The 14,345-nt window shown below is 48.6% G+C and overlaps 1 protein-coding gene and 1 pseudogene across 1 annotated transcript in view; one reads left to right on the top strand and one right to left on the bottom strand.

Annotated features, from left to right (window-relative positions):
• The window catches only part of GARS1 (glycyl-tRNA synthetase 1), a 34,387-nt gene extending 20,519 nt beyond the window's left edge, over positions 1–13,868 (bottom strand). Inside the window, exons 1-5 of the mRNA XM_090047811.1 lie at positions 13,665–13,868; positions 10,629–10,730; positions 6,617–6,719; positions 3,162–3,303; positions 1,010–1,098 (exon numbers count right to left, since the gene is read on the bottom strand). Of these exons, the coding sequence (XP_089903937.1) occupies positions 1,010–1,098; positions 3,162–3,303; positions 6,617–6,719; positions 10,629–10,730; positions 13,665–13,835 (607 nt within the window). The 5' untranslated portion in view covers positions 13,836–13,868. The remainder of the gene's footprint in view (positions 1–1,009; positions 1,099–3,161; positions 3,304–6,616; positions 6,720–10,628; positions 10,731–13,664) is intronic.
• Positions 4,574–4,755, top strand: LOC149865126 (U1 spliceosomal RNA; annotated as a pseudogene).
• Positions 13,869–14,345: the final 477 nt, after the last annotated feature.

Below are 14,345 nucleotides of genomic sequence, written 5' to 3'. Positions count from 1 at the left end.
CTAGGGAAGTGGTGCTGGCTCCTACCCTGGGTGGGGGGGGGGGTCTTCAAAAGGAGGCTAGACAATCACCTTGCTAGAGTTGTTTGACCCCAGCACTCTTTCCTGCCCATGGCAGAGGGTCATACTTGTTGATCTGCTCAGGTCCCTTCTGACCCTACCAACTATGAAACTAAGTAAGAGAAAAATTAAGTTAAATATTATAAAGACTACTTTCTAAAGGCTTTTTTAAAATATATATATTATATTTATTAAACCACAGAATACTCTCCAAGTAAAACACTGGAAGCCCACCTGGCATGAGCCAGACTATGAACATTTTGTTTGGCAAGGTGCTGGGTAAGAAGCAGGCCTGTTCCCACTGTCATTGCTAGGATTCCTGAACAAAAAGACATAATCAATGGAAAAAGTACTGCATGGACTTTCCAGCCCTGAGAAAATGCTTAGCGCGCACATTCAATATACCCCAAGCAAACCAAATTCTGGGCCTATTAAGCTCAAATAACTTTATAACAGACTTCTCTGTGAGAGGGGCGACGGTGTTCTATAACTGAATCAGTATTCAGTGTAATGAGAGACCCGAGAAAAAAAATGCAGGTTTTATCTAAAGCCAACTTGATCAGTCTGAAGCATGGTGTTGAGGGACTACATTTGTCAGGAAAGAAAACTGACTAGACCGCTGCATCACATGATCTTAGCACATACAGGGACCTGAAAAGATAAATTTTAATATAAAAACAGAATTCTGATTTTGTTATCACTACCGAATAAAGGTTACTCTAATGCAAAGGTCTCATGCATCGGTTAAGATTTGAATATAACATTTAAATGGGGTAGTTGTCTTAGTCATTGGGAAGAATGTCACCTGTGCTGAACAACCGCTAGTAAATCTCTTGCAAGTTAACATCTAATCTCTTCTATCCCTTTGTAAAGCAGGACATATTCCCTGACAGTGCATAAACTGCTGACAAGGATCTCTCAGCCAGCACTGGTTTCCCAACAGGAAACGCACCTTTCAAGAGATGATCAGCACGAAAGCACTCCCCACTCTTCACGTCTTTTACCATGAAGTCAGCAAACTTGTCTACGTGGCCAGAGGTCCTAGAATAGGAGAAACCACATTTAGATTCACAAAACTTTACCACTGAACAGCAAAAGCGTAGTATGTCAGCCCACAGCAGACTGACATTACGGAGCTACCCTCCAAATCAAGGATCTAAAAATGCAGATTCATTCTTCCTTCAATTTACAGTTTATATTAAGTAGCAATCATTTGTGACCATCCTGATCCTTCAGAAAAGATGGGTACTTCCTCATTTTAAGGCTCATGCTCCGAGTCGACTAAATAGTGGCATGTTATCTCCCTTGCTCGCCAACTCATTACTGGAGCACACTAAGGATCCAACGGTGAGGGGAAGTCAGTGGTACAGGTGGTTATAACTCCCCCATCCCCCACCCACCACCACCTCCTCTCTCACCAATTCAAGTTTGACCCAAGCTGGTGTTGGAAGAAAGCCTTTACCATCTGATGACTTACACAGCAACCCAAAGCAACTTCCTGGTCTTGGTTGAGTTTCTAGTGGGTAAGCACGCAATTCATAAAATCCACCAACACTCAGCCCCCTTGCTGGCACTCTTAGCAAAGAATCCTAAGATGGGCAGGGTATGCAAGCTGCTTTGCACCCTCACCATCTGCGGTGCTCCATGTAAGTCAGGGCTGAAACAACTGATCAAGCTACGTGGACATTACTGCCTTGCAGCTCTCTTCTACATGGAAGGTGAGGATGATCCAGAGGGTCCATTATCTCCTATGTATCAAGATCATGGGCAGGCTACTTTGAGCCTTTCTGTGCCTGTTTCTCATCTGTAAAATGTGGATAACAGCACTGCCCTACCTTACACCATTGCTGAGGATAAAGATTGTGAGGTGCTCAGTAGCAATGTGAACAGTTAAACATTTAACTGATAATCCAGGGATAACCAGCTATAGTTTACCCATTATCATTTAGCACAGAGCAGGGCACAGTCTGGCAGAGCAGAAGGGGAAAGTGAAGCTGTGCAATGCTCCAGCAGGAACTGGAAGGCAGCAAGGCAGGTGGGAGGGAGGAGTGAGGAAGAGGGGGGACTAGTACCTATAGCTAGGCTCTGTAGACCCCGGTGCAAGTGCTTGCAGCCTCCGCCTGCCATGAGCAGCCCAGGCTCCAGGCAGGCCCCCGCCAACCACCACAGAGCTTGGGCTGCTCGCAGCAGGCAGCGGGGGAGCTGCAAGCAGCTGCACTGGGATCAGCAGAGCCTAGCTATTAGGTTCTAGTTTCTCTTCCCCTCTCTCTTCCCCTTCCTCTGCTGTCCAAAAGGAAAGCAGCTCAGCTCCCTCTCCGGGAAGCGTGCAAGTCAGAGGCCGCTTTTTGCAGTCATTGCTCGTCCCCAAACGGATGCGGCACCTTCTGTTGCTGCGGCTGCCGGGGGCCCAGCCCCCAGCTGGACCTGTGGTAGCTGCAAGGCCTGGGAGGGGCAAAGTGGAGGTAGAGGGGATGTGAGGCCGCTCCCCCAACCCTGCAGCTCAGCCCCACAGCATGCCCCGCTCCACAGCCTGGAGAGGACTCACCTGCCTGGCTCGTGCAGAGGCTTGGATGGACTGTGAATGTGAGAATGCTGCCAGGCTTGGATAATGCTGTTCTTCAAAGCACACCCAACAGCCCCGAGTCCCCGCTGCACACTGGGAGGGTAGAAGTGCCCTGCCAGTCTGAGCAGGGGCTCCCTGCAGGCTGAGCCAGAGCAGCCCCACACCAGCCAAGCCTGCAGTTGTCATACCAATTAACTGTTTAACCACTGTAATTACAACACATTAAAGGAATTTTTTTTTTTTTAAATCGGTATTTACATCCCTAGTGCTCAGGTATTACATTAACAGGGCCCATGTGTATATCTAAAATAAGTATCTGCTCACTGTACCTACTCACCTTTACAGGCTTGTTGTTTGAAGTTTCCAGTTACCTGCCTGACTACAGACACCTAATTAGTCTGTACTGCAACAGACTAATGTGCCAGCAAATGCAGGGGACCTAGTCTCATGTCCCTGTGATTATTTGTAAAGAAGCCTGTGAAAAATAGTCTAGCACTTCCAGAAATAAACACCCCCTACAGAAAGAAACGTCCATGCTTACTTCAGGACTGGCTCTGGGGTGAGCATGGTGCAGTCTATCTCTAGGATCTGCTCCTCCTGGATAAAGTGCTGCCTCCAGGCTTGGATAATGTTGTTCTTCAAAGCACATCCAACAGGCCCAAAGTCATAAAGGCCACTAACACCTGTGAGAGAGATAAAAATAGGGGTCACATAATCACTTGCATATAAATTTTGCCCGCCCATTCCAAAGTTCCACTCCATGGGGGTCACTCTGGAGTTATTAATTGAGTATGAAAGACTAGCTATGACGACTAACAAGAATGAAACGTGTTCCATTGCCTTAGCACACCTGCAGTGTAGCAGATGAACATGCAGACTGCTAGAAGCGGGCAGAACTCAGCACTTAAAAGGATTGAGGGAATGGTTTCCATACTTCACTCAGACAGGGAAAAGTGATCAAACTATAGCAAAAGCCTCCAATAAAAAGACTTATATTTTCCTATAATTTTATACACCATATTTCCTCCACCAACAAATGATTGCTGGCAGGTTAGGTGGAAAAGAAAATCGAAGGAGGGAGCCAAATACAAAGAAAAGTGGGATAATTTGTTCCAAGAGCAAATGATTATTGTAACAGCTGTGTATCCTACAACCATCAGTTTAAAATGTAGATTGAAAAGGAAGAGAAAACACTGTTACAGTAATAGAGAACAGAAAGAAAAAGGTCTGACCCACAGGCCAGTAAATACCACACAGAAGATGCAATTCAGATTCTGAAGTCAAATAGGAAACACCCCAACAGACTGCTCTATTATAAGCAAATGAGTTCTGAACATAATTCTTTGAAAAAGTTTAAAAATCAGTTTGTCCACTGCTTTAATACAACTCTTTGACCATGGCCAGAGTATGAAGATCTGAAGTTTACAGCAGGGTGTGATATCTAAGCAACCTGTTAACATTAAGCTCATCCATGAAATCTCAGCGTAACGCACACAAAATGTACAAACCATTTTGCCCTGCAAAGATGTTCTAGTTTCACGTTGCTGGGTATTTTGTTTGTATTGCAAAGTGTGTTCTTGTGTATACTGTTGTAGTTTAAATATGATTATGTCTTTGTATCTGATGCATTCTGGTCTTGGGTAAACTGAGGAGGAACGTGCTGTCTGAGCACAGAGGCCAAAAATGCCCCGTGCAGTGCTGTGAAACCTGTGGCTTTTATTTTGGACTCCAGCCTGCTGTTGGTTTCACTCTGATAGCAGCAGGGCAGAGCAGATCCTGAGCTTGATCAACTAGACCGGGCAGTTTTCGTTTAAATTAATTGGACAATACAGACACTGGAAGCATGGCAATCCCCAACTGGAAAACTTGGGGTGATGTTATGCCAAGGTACATAGGAGTCTTCCAGCTGCAGCTGAGGAAGCTGCAGAGCTAGACAGCTGTACTGGGAGCTGGAGAACCTGGCAGGGGAAATACCATGATCACCAGGCCTCTTGTGTGGTAAGAAGTGGTTTTCCAGGGGTGAGGCTTGTCCCTTGCACTCTGGGCTTGCTGACCTCTGAGAGTTTCTCCAGATGCAGGAGACTCAACTGCACAATTCTGCAGTAATGAGGGATTTGCTTTCTTGCCTTCCCCCTGGCTTGCTCCCTGGCCTTTTGGCTAAGAGCAAATGAGACTAGAGGGCATCAGAAACCCAGGGTCCCTGGGCTTGCACGTAAGATGTTGGCCATAGATTTGGGGAGCATCTGAAGCCCCAGAGGAGGCATGTTTACACAAGATGCTTTACTGCACAGCAGGCTAATTTACTGAACAGTAAAACACCACCGTCTACATGCGCATGGTAATTAGGGTGCAATAGACTAATTTACCGTGCTGCCAGATACCACTTGGATCTGATGGGACTATCTGGCACTCCAGTAAATTACTGTGCTTAAACACGTGTAGACAGTGATGTTAGGATTAGTTACTGGAGCTCAAATTGAGCCAGAATATATTCAGTCCCATTAACTGCACACACAGATGCACCCACTAATGAGCCTGGGAAGGGGGATAATTGCCTAGTGGTAGAGACACATGGACCTGAATGACTGAGCTCTGCTCATTTGAAACTTGGAGCTGACTACTGGGTTTTGCCCAATAGAATTTGGAACTGATTTGGCCCTTGAAACAAACAAACAAACCAAAAAAATGGAGAAAACTGCTCCCCATGGGGAGGGATGGGGGAGTGAGCTGGAGCTATGTGGAGGGGAAATCTGGGGTAAAGGGAGAAAGAGTCTGTCTCAAAGTTTGGGCTCCTCTCCTCTCCCCCGCCCCCCTTTTCTTTTGAGTGGGATGACACCATGTGAGTATCTATCCCTGGGACAAATTTGGGCCAGGACTGAAGCCTGGCTCTTTGATGCCATTGCAGTTTCTTGCATCTCAGTCTAGCTGTGTGGCTGTGCCTTGCTCTATTCTGGGCCCTGGTACAAACAGGCCCGACTCTTCTGGTTGCATTAGCAGCTTCTTTGTCTCAGCCTAGCGGTGTAGCAGGCCCCATGGCAGGACAGGCCTGGCTCCTCTTTGAGTTCTTTGCAGCTATTCTGCCCAGATGAAGCAGCTGGGCAGATTGGGATTAGGATTTCTGAGACGGCAGTATGCTGACTGAAGCCGCAGTCACTCCCTCAAAGCCACCACACAGGAGTGGAGATCAGCGCCCTACAGCTTCCCAGGGAGCAACAAGGGGCCCCTTGCGTTGCAGAAGGACCAGTGCTCACTAGCAGGTCCCTGAGGCGCAGCAAACCCCAAGGAACAGCTCATAAGACCCTCTGGTGTGGACCCCCCGTCCAACCTGATGCTGTGGCAGGTATAGGGGTGCAGGCATCGAGAATTAACCCTTTGGGTGAGTCCCCCCCAAGAGAGGGGGAGACTGTAAATTAGAGACTGTACCTTGTAGTTAAGAGTGTTTAAACTGCATTTGGTGTTTTCTTTGCTCTAATAAATTTGTCCTTTTGTGTTTATACTGCTTGCAAGGAAGGGATTTTGTTTATGTTGGCACCCCAGCCAAATTCATGATCCCAGGTTTCTAGGTGGGAGCTTGAACCACAGTAAAAAAAACCTTTTGGGTACCCTGAAATTTGAACCCAGCCCTTGTTGCTGCTGACCAGTGCCCGGCACAAGGGTTAAATCAGATTTTTTTTGAAGTGGCACAGATGAGGAAGTAACATGAACGCCCAGTTTTCAAAAGGTTCCCAGGCAGCCTATTTCCTTTAGATTCCCCATACAGCTGACATTCACTCTCTGGCCTACATCTCTGCATTCAGAAAGCACAAAAAAAAGCTCAAGCCCAAGATCTGAAAGAGAAAGGAGGAGATTATTTAAAGCCAACTTTCTAGAAACCCAGCCATGTTTCACAACACCATTAAGATAGCATTAGGACCGAGCAAAGCACTTCAGAAAACATTTGAGAAGACACAGACTTTACCCTAATGGGATTTAGATGCAATTGGTGTAAGCCATTACCTCCATAAATAGAAAAAGCCTGATCATAGAAAAATCTCCGTTTCAAGGTATCTTCCATCTTAGATCTGTCCACAATATCATCTTTGGGTTGCAAAGCCAGTTCCTGTAACAAGCAGAGAGAAAATACATAATGGATCCAGGCATTAACAGGAAAATGAATCCTTGCTTCTGGTCAAAGTGACCTGCAAAAGGCATTTTCAAAACGCCTAAGCTGGCACTCAGCTAGGCTGCTCACCTCCCAGGCTGAAGGGTTTGAATTGGGACTGACATGCCTTACTGCTGTAATGACTGGTCAAATGCTGGATTCTGGCATCGTGTGCAAGAACACTGAGTCTGCCAAGTTCTGAAAAGCAGAAATTCACTGGAAGGTTTCTGATAATAAAGCATCCTTCCTGTGATCCATCAAGGAAACCTACTTAACCACATGTACAAAAATAACTATTTCTAAAGCACTCTCCCTCTGAGACCTGTGGGATGCTGTAAAACACAATAAAGGCTAAAGGTACTAAAAAAAAAAAAAAAAAAAAAAATCTAATTGTAGCACCAACTGAAATCTAGGAAAGTGTTCCATATGGTGTCCATTGCCTCATTCCTTGAAGTCAAACAGAGAGAGCAAATACAGCTGCGAGTATTTTATCCAAGTACTGTAGTGTGACATTAGTAATAGAAATCAACAGCTGACTTTAGGACACATGCACTAGATGTTATTTCACCCATTCCCGTTTTAGGCAATTATTGTCAACACACTTTCTGAACAAGCTGCGCCCAACAAATACCTACATTTGTTGAAAACAACTGCAAGGGCACTTCAGGCTCGCGACCTATAAATGGATTCCTATCCCAAGTCCCACCTGCTGCGTCTCCATTGATTGTGTTACTACCTTTCAGCTACAAAAGCAGCCTGATTTCCAGAGATACTGAGCATCTGCAGCTCCCGTTGGCATGAGTGAATTTGTATAAGATACAAGGCCACTGCTCTGAATAATAATAAAAAAAAAAAGTAGGCAGCACCAGAACAAAAGCTTTTACATGTAAATTAAGAAAGTCACTCTCTAAGAGTGTCAATCAATCAACTCTGAAAACTACCAGGATTTTTCAGGGAGAGAAGGGCAAGAAGGAAATGACACTGAGACGGACTGATGGAAACTGGCTATGAATAAAGGGGGACACAGACTGTATCCTCAGGAACCCATGTGCGGTCCCGGTCAAGAGGACTGCAGAGCTGGCTGCGTTACAGGGATTAAGTGGAAGAAATGGAGCCTCTCCTAACCGCTGGGTTTCAGAAAGTGCTTTTACAACTTTGGGCGGGAAGCTCTGGGTAGCTGTCCGGGGAAGTTCTACGCACCAGAGCTGGTGGCTTGTTCACCTGCTGGTCTGCTTAAGCTCATCCACTGATCAAAGGAAAATCCAAACCACAGACACGTCCTAAACATTAATAGCTTAGAAAAGGGACTGGCAACATACGGCTCGTAGATGGCCTTCTGGCTGTGGCAGTTTTTTCCTGTGTCCGCACCTGCACTGGGACCATGCAGCAGGGAAGCTGCATTGGACACAGCTGGGGGTGCTGCAGGAGGGGAGCCGTGGTGGCACGGGTGCAGCTCCGCACTGCCTGGCCCCAGTACAGTGGGGAGGGCAAGGCCCACGGCCACTGACGTGCGGTCAAAGTCCCTCCCCACACTCCCTGACCCATCCGTGTCAGACTGGGGCGGGGTTGTCCCAGCATATGGCTTGGAAAGGGTGCCGGCTACTGGCTGAGACGATAGCAGTGCTCACTTAGCACCACACTTCCCCTTTATAAGTAACCAACACAGATGTCAAAGGACCAATGTCATATGACCACAGAGGCTCGTGGCAGCCAGCATGCCGCCTGCTGCAATCTGCACGAGTTGCAAGCGATGACAATGCACTGCAGGAAGCTTTGCCAGAAGGGAATTACAATAATGGAGACTGGCGCTCATGAGAACACAGGCTGCTGTTGCAAGGTCATCCCAGAATAAGATAGATAAAACCCACACAAATTGTGAAACTGCCACCTAGCCTCTGCCCTGCCTTCTTCCCATGAATAAGGTGTGGTTGAAGGGGATGCTAAGACTCTAACCTGACTCACTGCTTCTCTGCATGAAGTCTGCAAGAACTGTGAGACATCACCAGCAAACACATTTCACGAGTCAGTCACTGCAGATGAGACTCGTCATAACCAAATCCTGGGTTATAATACATGGATCTACACTGAACAGTGACTAAGTAAATGGCATCTTCTTACTTCGTCAAGAACCACGGACATGAGAAACACCCCGGCTGACTTTGCAGCTCTAGCAGAAGGAGCTGGATTTGATTCAGGTGCTCCAATGGATAATCAGGTTCCAAACATGAGGGTGAGTTTTGCCTTTGTTTTATGAACAATATCCCTGAGGGCAATGAGACTGCACAAATATAACCGAGAATTTCCCTATGGATTCCCCCTCACCTCCTTTCTCCTCTTTTGGCAGCTCTAGGGTGACACAGAGGACAGAGTTCCCTGCTCGCCCACAAATCTAAAGGTAAGTTTAGGGAACTAGCTATTGTAAAAATAGAGAGGTTTTTGTCCCTTCTGTACACTGAGCAAAATTTGATTCAAAAATTGCATACTAAACCCAGAACCCCACAGTTTCACTTAAGTCACCTTTCAGAGAAGAGTTGCATCTGGTAAAAATAAATAAATAAATAAATAAAAAATAAAAAAAATAGGGAGGCGCCATATATTTGGTCCTCAATTTTAAAATGAGAAAACAGTGAAACATTTTGAAAATCTTTGTTAAGTTACATAAAATGAAAACATCCTCACTGCCGAGTCTGAAGCCTAAACACTGTACAAGGACCTTGAAGGTGAGACTAAGTACAAGCAAAAAAAGTGACCCGCTCGATTCACACTGTCCGCGCTGAAAGAAGTGCCAAAGTCAACAAAGCCGAGGAAGCCTGAGAAATGGCACTGTGATATCCAAAAGGTTGTCTAAGTCTATCCCAAGCCTGCAGTTGGTGCGGTAAAAGATATCACCCACAAAAATCCTTGCCTCTTGCAAAGTAAACAAAAAGAGACATATACACTGGATTTAAAAAAAAGACAAAAATGATCCTTTTAGTGATACGAGTTCTTATCCATAAGACAGACAAAAAATGCATTTCTTTAAAATAACTAAAAAATCAGGTGTCTAGTGACTGCTTGGTAAGTTGTAGCTTTCCTCGGTAATTAACCAGTTTACTGAAAAGAGGCAAGGGATGAAATAGCCCATTGATGACATCAGGAATTATCAAAGATATGAAGAAAACAGGTTTCAGCAGATTGGATATCAAGAGAAACTTCTTCACTGTTAGAGCAGCGAGGCGGTGGAACAGACGGCCGTGGGAAGCTGTGGAGGCTCTGTCACCGGAGGTGTTCAAGACAAGAACGGGGATGATCTAGGTATATTTGTACTACTGTACAAGAACCTACACCTATGTTCTGCTATGGATATTCGCTATGCTTTTGGGCTTTGCTGGTTGCCACATGGGGCTGGAAGGGCAGACCCCTGCTGCCTACCCCATCTTTGCTACTACACGTGTCGGGGGGTCTTTTTTAAATCTTCTGCAGAGGCCCTGGGTGGTGGCTGCAACCAAGGCTGGGGGTTTTGACTGGGGTGTGCCAGGATTTAAAGGTGAAGGCTCCCAGCCAGAGGGTTTTGCCCCTCCACTCCGCATCAGACCAATGCCAGATTTAGGGCCAGGAAGGAATTTAATCCCAAGGTCAGATTGGTATGGATTTTGGGAGGGTTTGCCTTCATCTGTAGCCGGAGTGGGGGGGCATGGCATCTACCTGGGATCTCTTGAGCATATATTAACCTTTTACAGAAGCTCTCTGCGATTCCACCAATACAACAGCTACTAGTTATAACCCTCTAAGCCTGCAGGTCCATATTTAACAACATGGTGAGCTGATAACATTTCAAGGAGGCTCCCAGGAAACTCTCTGGGACCTGGAATTAACTCTGATGCTTACCTTGGCTTCTAGGGTCTTCTTCCGAGCTTTGAGCTCTGCTACAGCTCTGTCTACGTCCACCTGGGGAGCTTTCTCCTCTTTCAACTTTCTTACTAGTTCCCCCTGGAGGAAGAAGAGACGAGAGTTGGAGATAAGGATTCTGCTCTGGACGTCCGGCCCAGAGACCATCTCCCCGGACTTTGCTCACCCCACAGATACAAGCCGAGGCTGCGGATGAGGCAGGGGCACTTTGAAACTTGTGCACACAGCAGCAGAGTTTGAGATCATTCGAGTTTCCGAAGTGAATTTTCCCCCACCTCCCTGCCACGGTTGTGCATCTCCGTATGGGTGCATACTCGGGTTTTTTTGAGGTGTCCTGAATAGGCACCACCACAATTCACAATTATTAGTCTGTCTAATGGTCTTGGAGAGGGATGACAAAACGCAGAATGGTTATTATTTCAAGACAGCAAGCTATCAAAGCACTGGAGGAACCAAACACAATCAATGATAAATCCAGGTACAAGGCCACAAAGACAAATTAACCGTCATCATCTTGAGAAGGTTGTAGGAAGGTTTTTCTCTCCTGCATAGATAGGATTTCCACCCCCAGCCCCTCCATCGTGTACTGCGATCAGTGACCCACGAAACCATCACCAATCCCATGGTCTGGTTTACAACACACATCTCCGACTATGCGATAACTCGATTTTGCTTCTAGCGTGGGCTGCTTGCAAACAGTCTTTTCTTAATGTGGAAAGAGTTTCCCTTCCAAAAGCAAAGCTGAGTCCTGAATTTTTAAAGAAGTGTTGAGAGGCCAGATATAAAATAAGCGTGACCTTCAATCACTTCTGTAGTTTAACGCGCTAAGCTTAGCGTCTTTCTTAGTATGTAATTTCTTTCATTAAAAAAAATCATAATAATCCCGAGCTTTTCCACTGCCAGGTATCTACCTGCTTTTTTTACTGCATGATTTTGCATTATGCTTACATCTACTGAGTGCACAGCAGACAGAGGCTTGCAGTTGGGAGTTCATCTTTAAGGATGGGGAGAAGGGTAAAAATAGCCCCTATGAATGATAGAAGTCATAAAACTTCACAGAGAAGGGGGTCAAACAGCAAACAAATTCAAATACGAGAAGAGGACAATAAAACTTGACAGGCTGAGCTCAGAGTGCACTTTGCACGAGCAGCTTCCACAACCCAGCCAATAATAATAAAAAAAAAACAAAACTGGAGACTGTGCTGACCTGCTTCCTTCCTGTTAACTACTTCCACCAAAATGGGAAAGTTTCATTCGGGGGCTGCTGGGCTGAACTGTAGTTCCAGGCTAACGTGGCAGAGGGAGGGATCTGATTTTTTTTTTTTTTAAAAAAGGAAACCAAAATTGTCTTGGTTGGGCTGCGGGGGGGCTGCAGGGAGGAAAGTCAGAGCAAGGAGTGGAAATTCAGAATAGGTTATCGCACTGCTCGTCATGGAGCACAACCACTGCACGCTCACCACAGCGTGCAGCGACTCTTTGTCATGACTGATAAGGGGAGGGAAAAAAAAGGGCTCAGACAGGAGAAACAAAGCAAACAATTATGTTTGCCGACTGGATACAATTTAATTAAAGCCATGAGCCTGGCCCAGAGGAGGAGCGCCCAGCAGCGCTGGATGTGGCCATGCTGCTGCAGCTTTGTCCCGCGGAAGAGCGAGGCCAAGAGGGATCCACCCCAGGATCGCGGCGGCTTATTGCATCAGGCACTGCTGCAGGAGGAAACACCCGCTCGTTTGCGCCGAAACACAAATACACACTGGCTCCGGCAAGGTTTCCTCAGGGTCTAATTAAACTGCTTCTACCCTTGCTTAGGATTGGATGAGCGGGTACAGAAACCACCCAAAAAGAAAAAAGAAAATCTTCCTCATTTTTACAGTGACACCTTTAAAATGATTACTGCAGGAGGCGATTCCCCTACAGCACTCACCCCAGGCTCCCCTGGATGCCCCACATTTCTGCCCCCGTCCCCAGAGCCGCCAGCTGGGAGGAAGGGGAGAGGACCGGCATATTCCTGTTTTAAAGGGCAATTTCTTCCGAGCGGTGGGGATTTCAAAAAAATAAGAGCCCGGCAGAGTCTAGCCATCAGCATTTTCTTTTCAAGGCAATTCCCCTGCCTAGGCACCATGCTGTAGGATTATTCCTAATATACCTTCGTCGAGGTGTTTTAGATGTGTAATTAAAAGCCATCAATCCATGCGCCTAGGGAGGAACATGGAGATCTCACACACACAGCTTATATGGGGGGTGCACACAGAGGATGTGCAGAGTGGAACGGGAGCTGGCTCACGTCAAGGAGATGCGGAGCAAACCCACCCACACACACACATGCACACAATCTGCCACACGACGGCAGGGGGTCAGACCGGCGGCGATGGAGATGCAGGGTCCCCAGACGCCGACACGGCTCCGCAGCGCGCAGACCCCCGGCCCGGGGCGTGCAACACGGGCGCCGCCCCAGCGACACGGGACAGCAGGAGAACCCCCCGCAAGGCGAGCCCCAGAGGGACCCTGCCGCAGCGAGGCCACGAGCCCGGGTGCCGTGGGGGAAGGAGGAGGGCGCTGTAGGAGAAAGGGAGCCCCTGTGGATCCAGGGTCTAGGGGACGACCCCCTGCCAGCCCAGCCCGAGGGGGCACACAGGATGGGGCAGAGACCAGCGCTATAGGAGAGCAGGGGTCACGCACCTCCTGGACCCGGGGGCGCCTATAGAGGCCAGAGCTGTAGGGGACACGCTGTCCAGACCTGGCTCTATAGGGCAGAGAAGAGCCGAGCTATAGGGGACCCCACGTGGACCGGACCGTATGGGGCGGAGAAGAGCCCGCCCCGCCCGCCGCTATGGGGGACCCCACGTGGACCGGACTCCGCAGGGCTAAGAGCCTGTGCAGCCCGCGGCTAGAGGGGCACAGGGCTATACAGCCCACCGCTATAGGGGACCCCCCGCAGCCGCCAGCCCCCCGGACGCGGCTCTGCGGGCCCCCCCGGCGCCGGCACCGGGCTGCGCGGCAGGGTGCGGGCGTTACCTGCAGCCGGACCGCGTGGCGCAGCGGGGCCAGCAGCGTCTCGGCGGCGCCGGGCCCGTCCATGGCGGCGCGGGGCCGGGGCAAGAACGGGGGCAGGAGCGGGCAGCGGCAGCGGCGGCGCGGCCGGGGCAGGCGCGGCGCGAGGTGGCGGAGCAGGGCGGGCAGCGGCATGGAGCCCCCCCCCCCCACGGGTGATGCAACCGTCCCGCTGCGTCACGGCCGGGGGCGGGGCCACAACGCGAGTTCCGCCCCCCGGCCGGGGGATACTGCGCAGGCGCGGCCACGCCCTCATCACCACAGGGCTAGAGCCCCGGATGGGCGGGGAGCTGTCCGCCGCTGTCGTTGTGTCTCTCCCCGTTAAATCCGGGGCGGAGGCCGCGGTTCTGTGCAAGGGTTAAAAGCCCTCGTGTTTGGCTGTTGTCACCTCCCCGCAGACAGGCACACGCACACGCGGGGGTTAAGAGCCAGTTTGGGCATATGCGCCCCCTCCCCCTCAAGGGTTAAAACACGGTTTTGGGGGTTTCTGGCCCCACACATTTGAGGGTTAAAACCCCAGATTTGGGGGTTTCTACCCAACCCCATCACACAAGGTTTAAACCACATGGGGGGGGCTTGCCCTCAAACATTTTAAGGTTAAAGCCCCAGATTTGGGCGTTTCCGCCTTCTCCACACACAAAGGTT

The sequence above is a fragment of the Crocodylus siamensis genome, chromosome 5 (assembly GCF_052110815.1).
Source record: "Crocodylus siamensis isolate JL-2025a chromosome 5, ASM5211081v1, whole genome shotgun sequence".
Taxonomy (NCBI): domain Eukaryota; kingdom Metazoa; phylum Chordata; order Crocodylia; family Crocodylidae; genus Crocodylus; species Crocodylus siamensis.
Note: the sequence above shows the minus strand (reverse complement) of the source record. Positions and strands in the feature narration are given on the sequence as shown.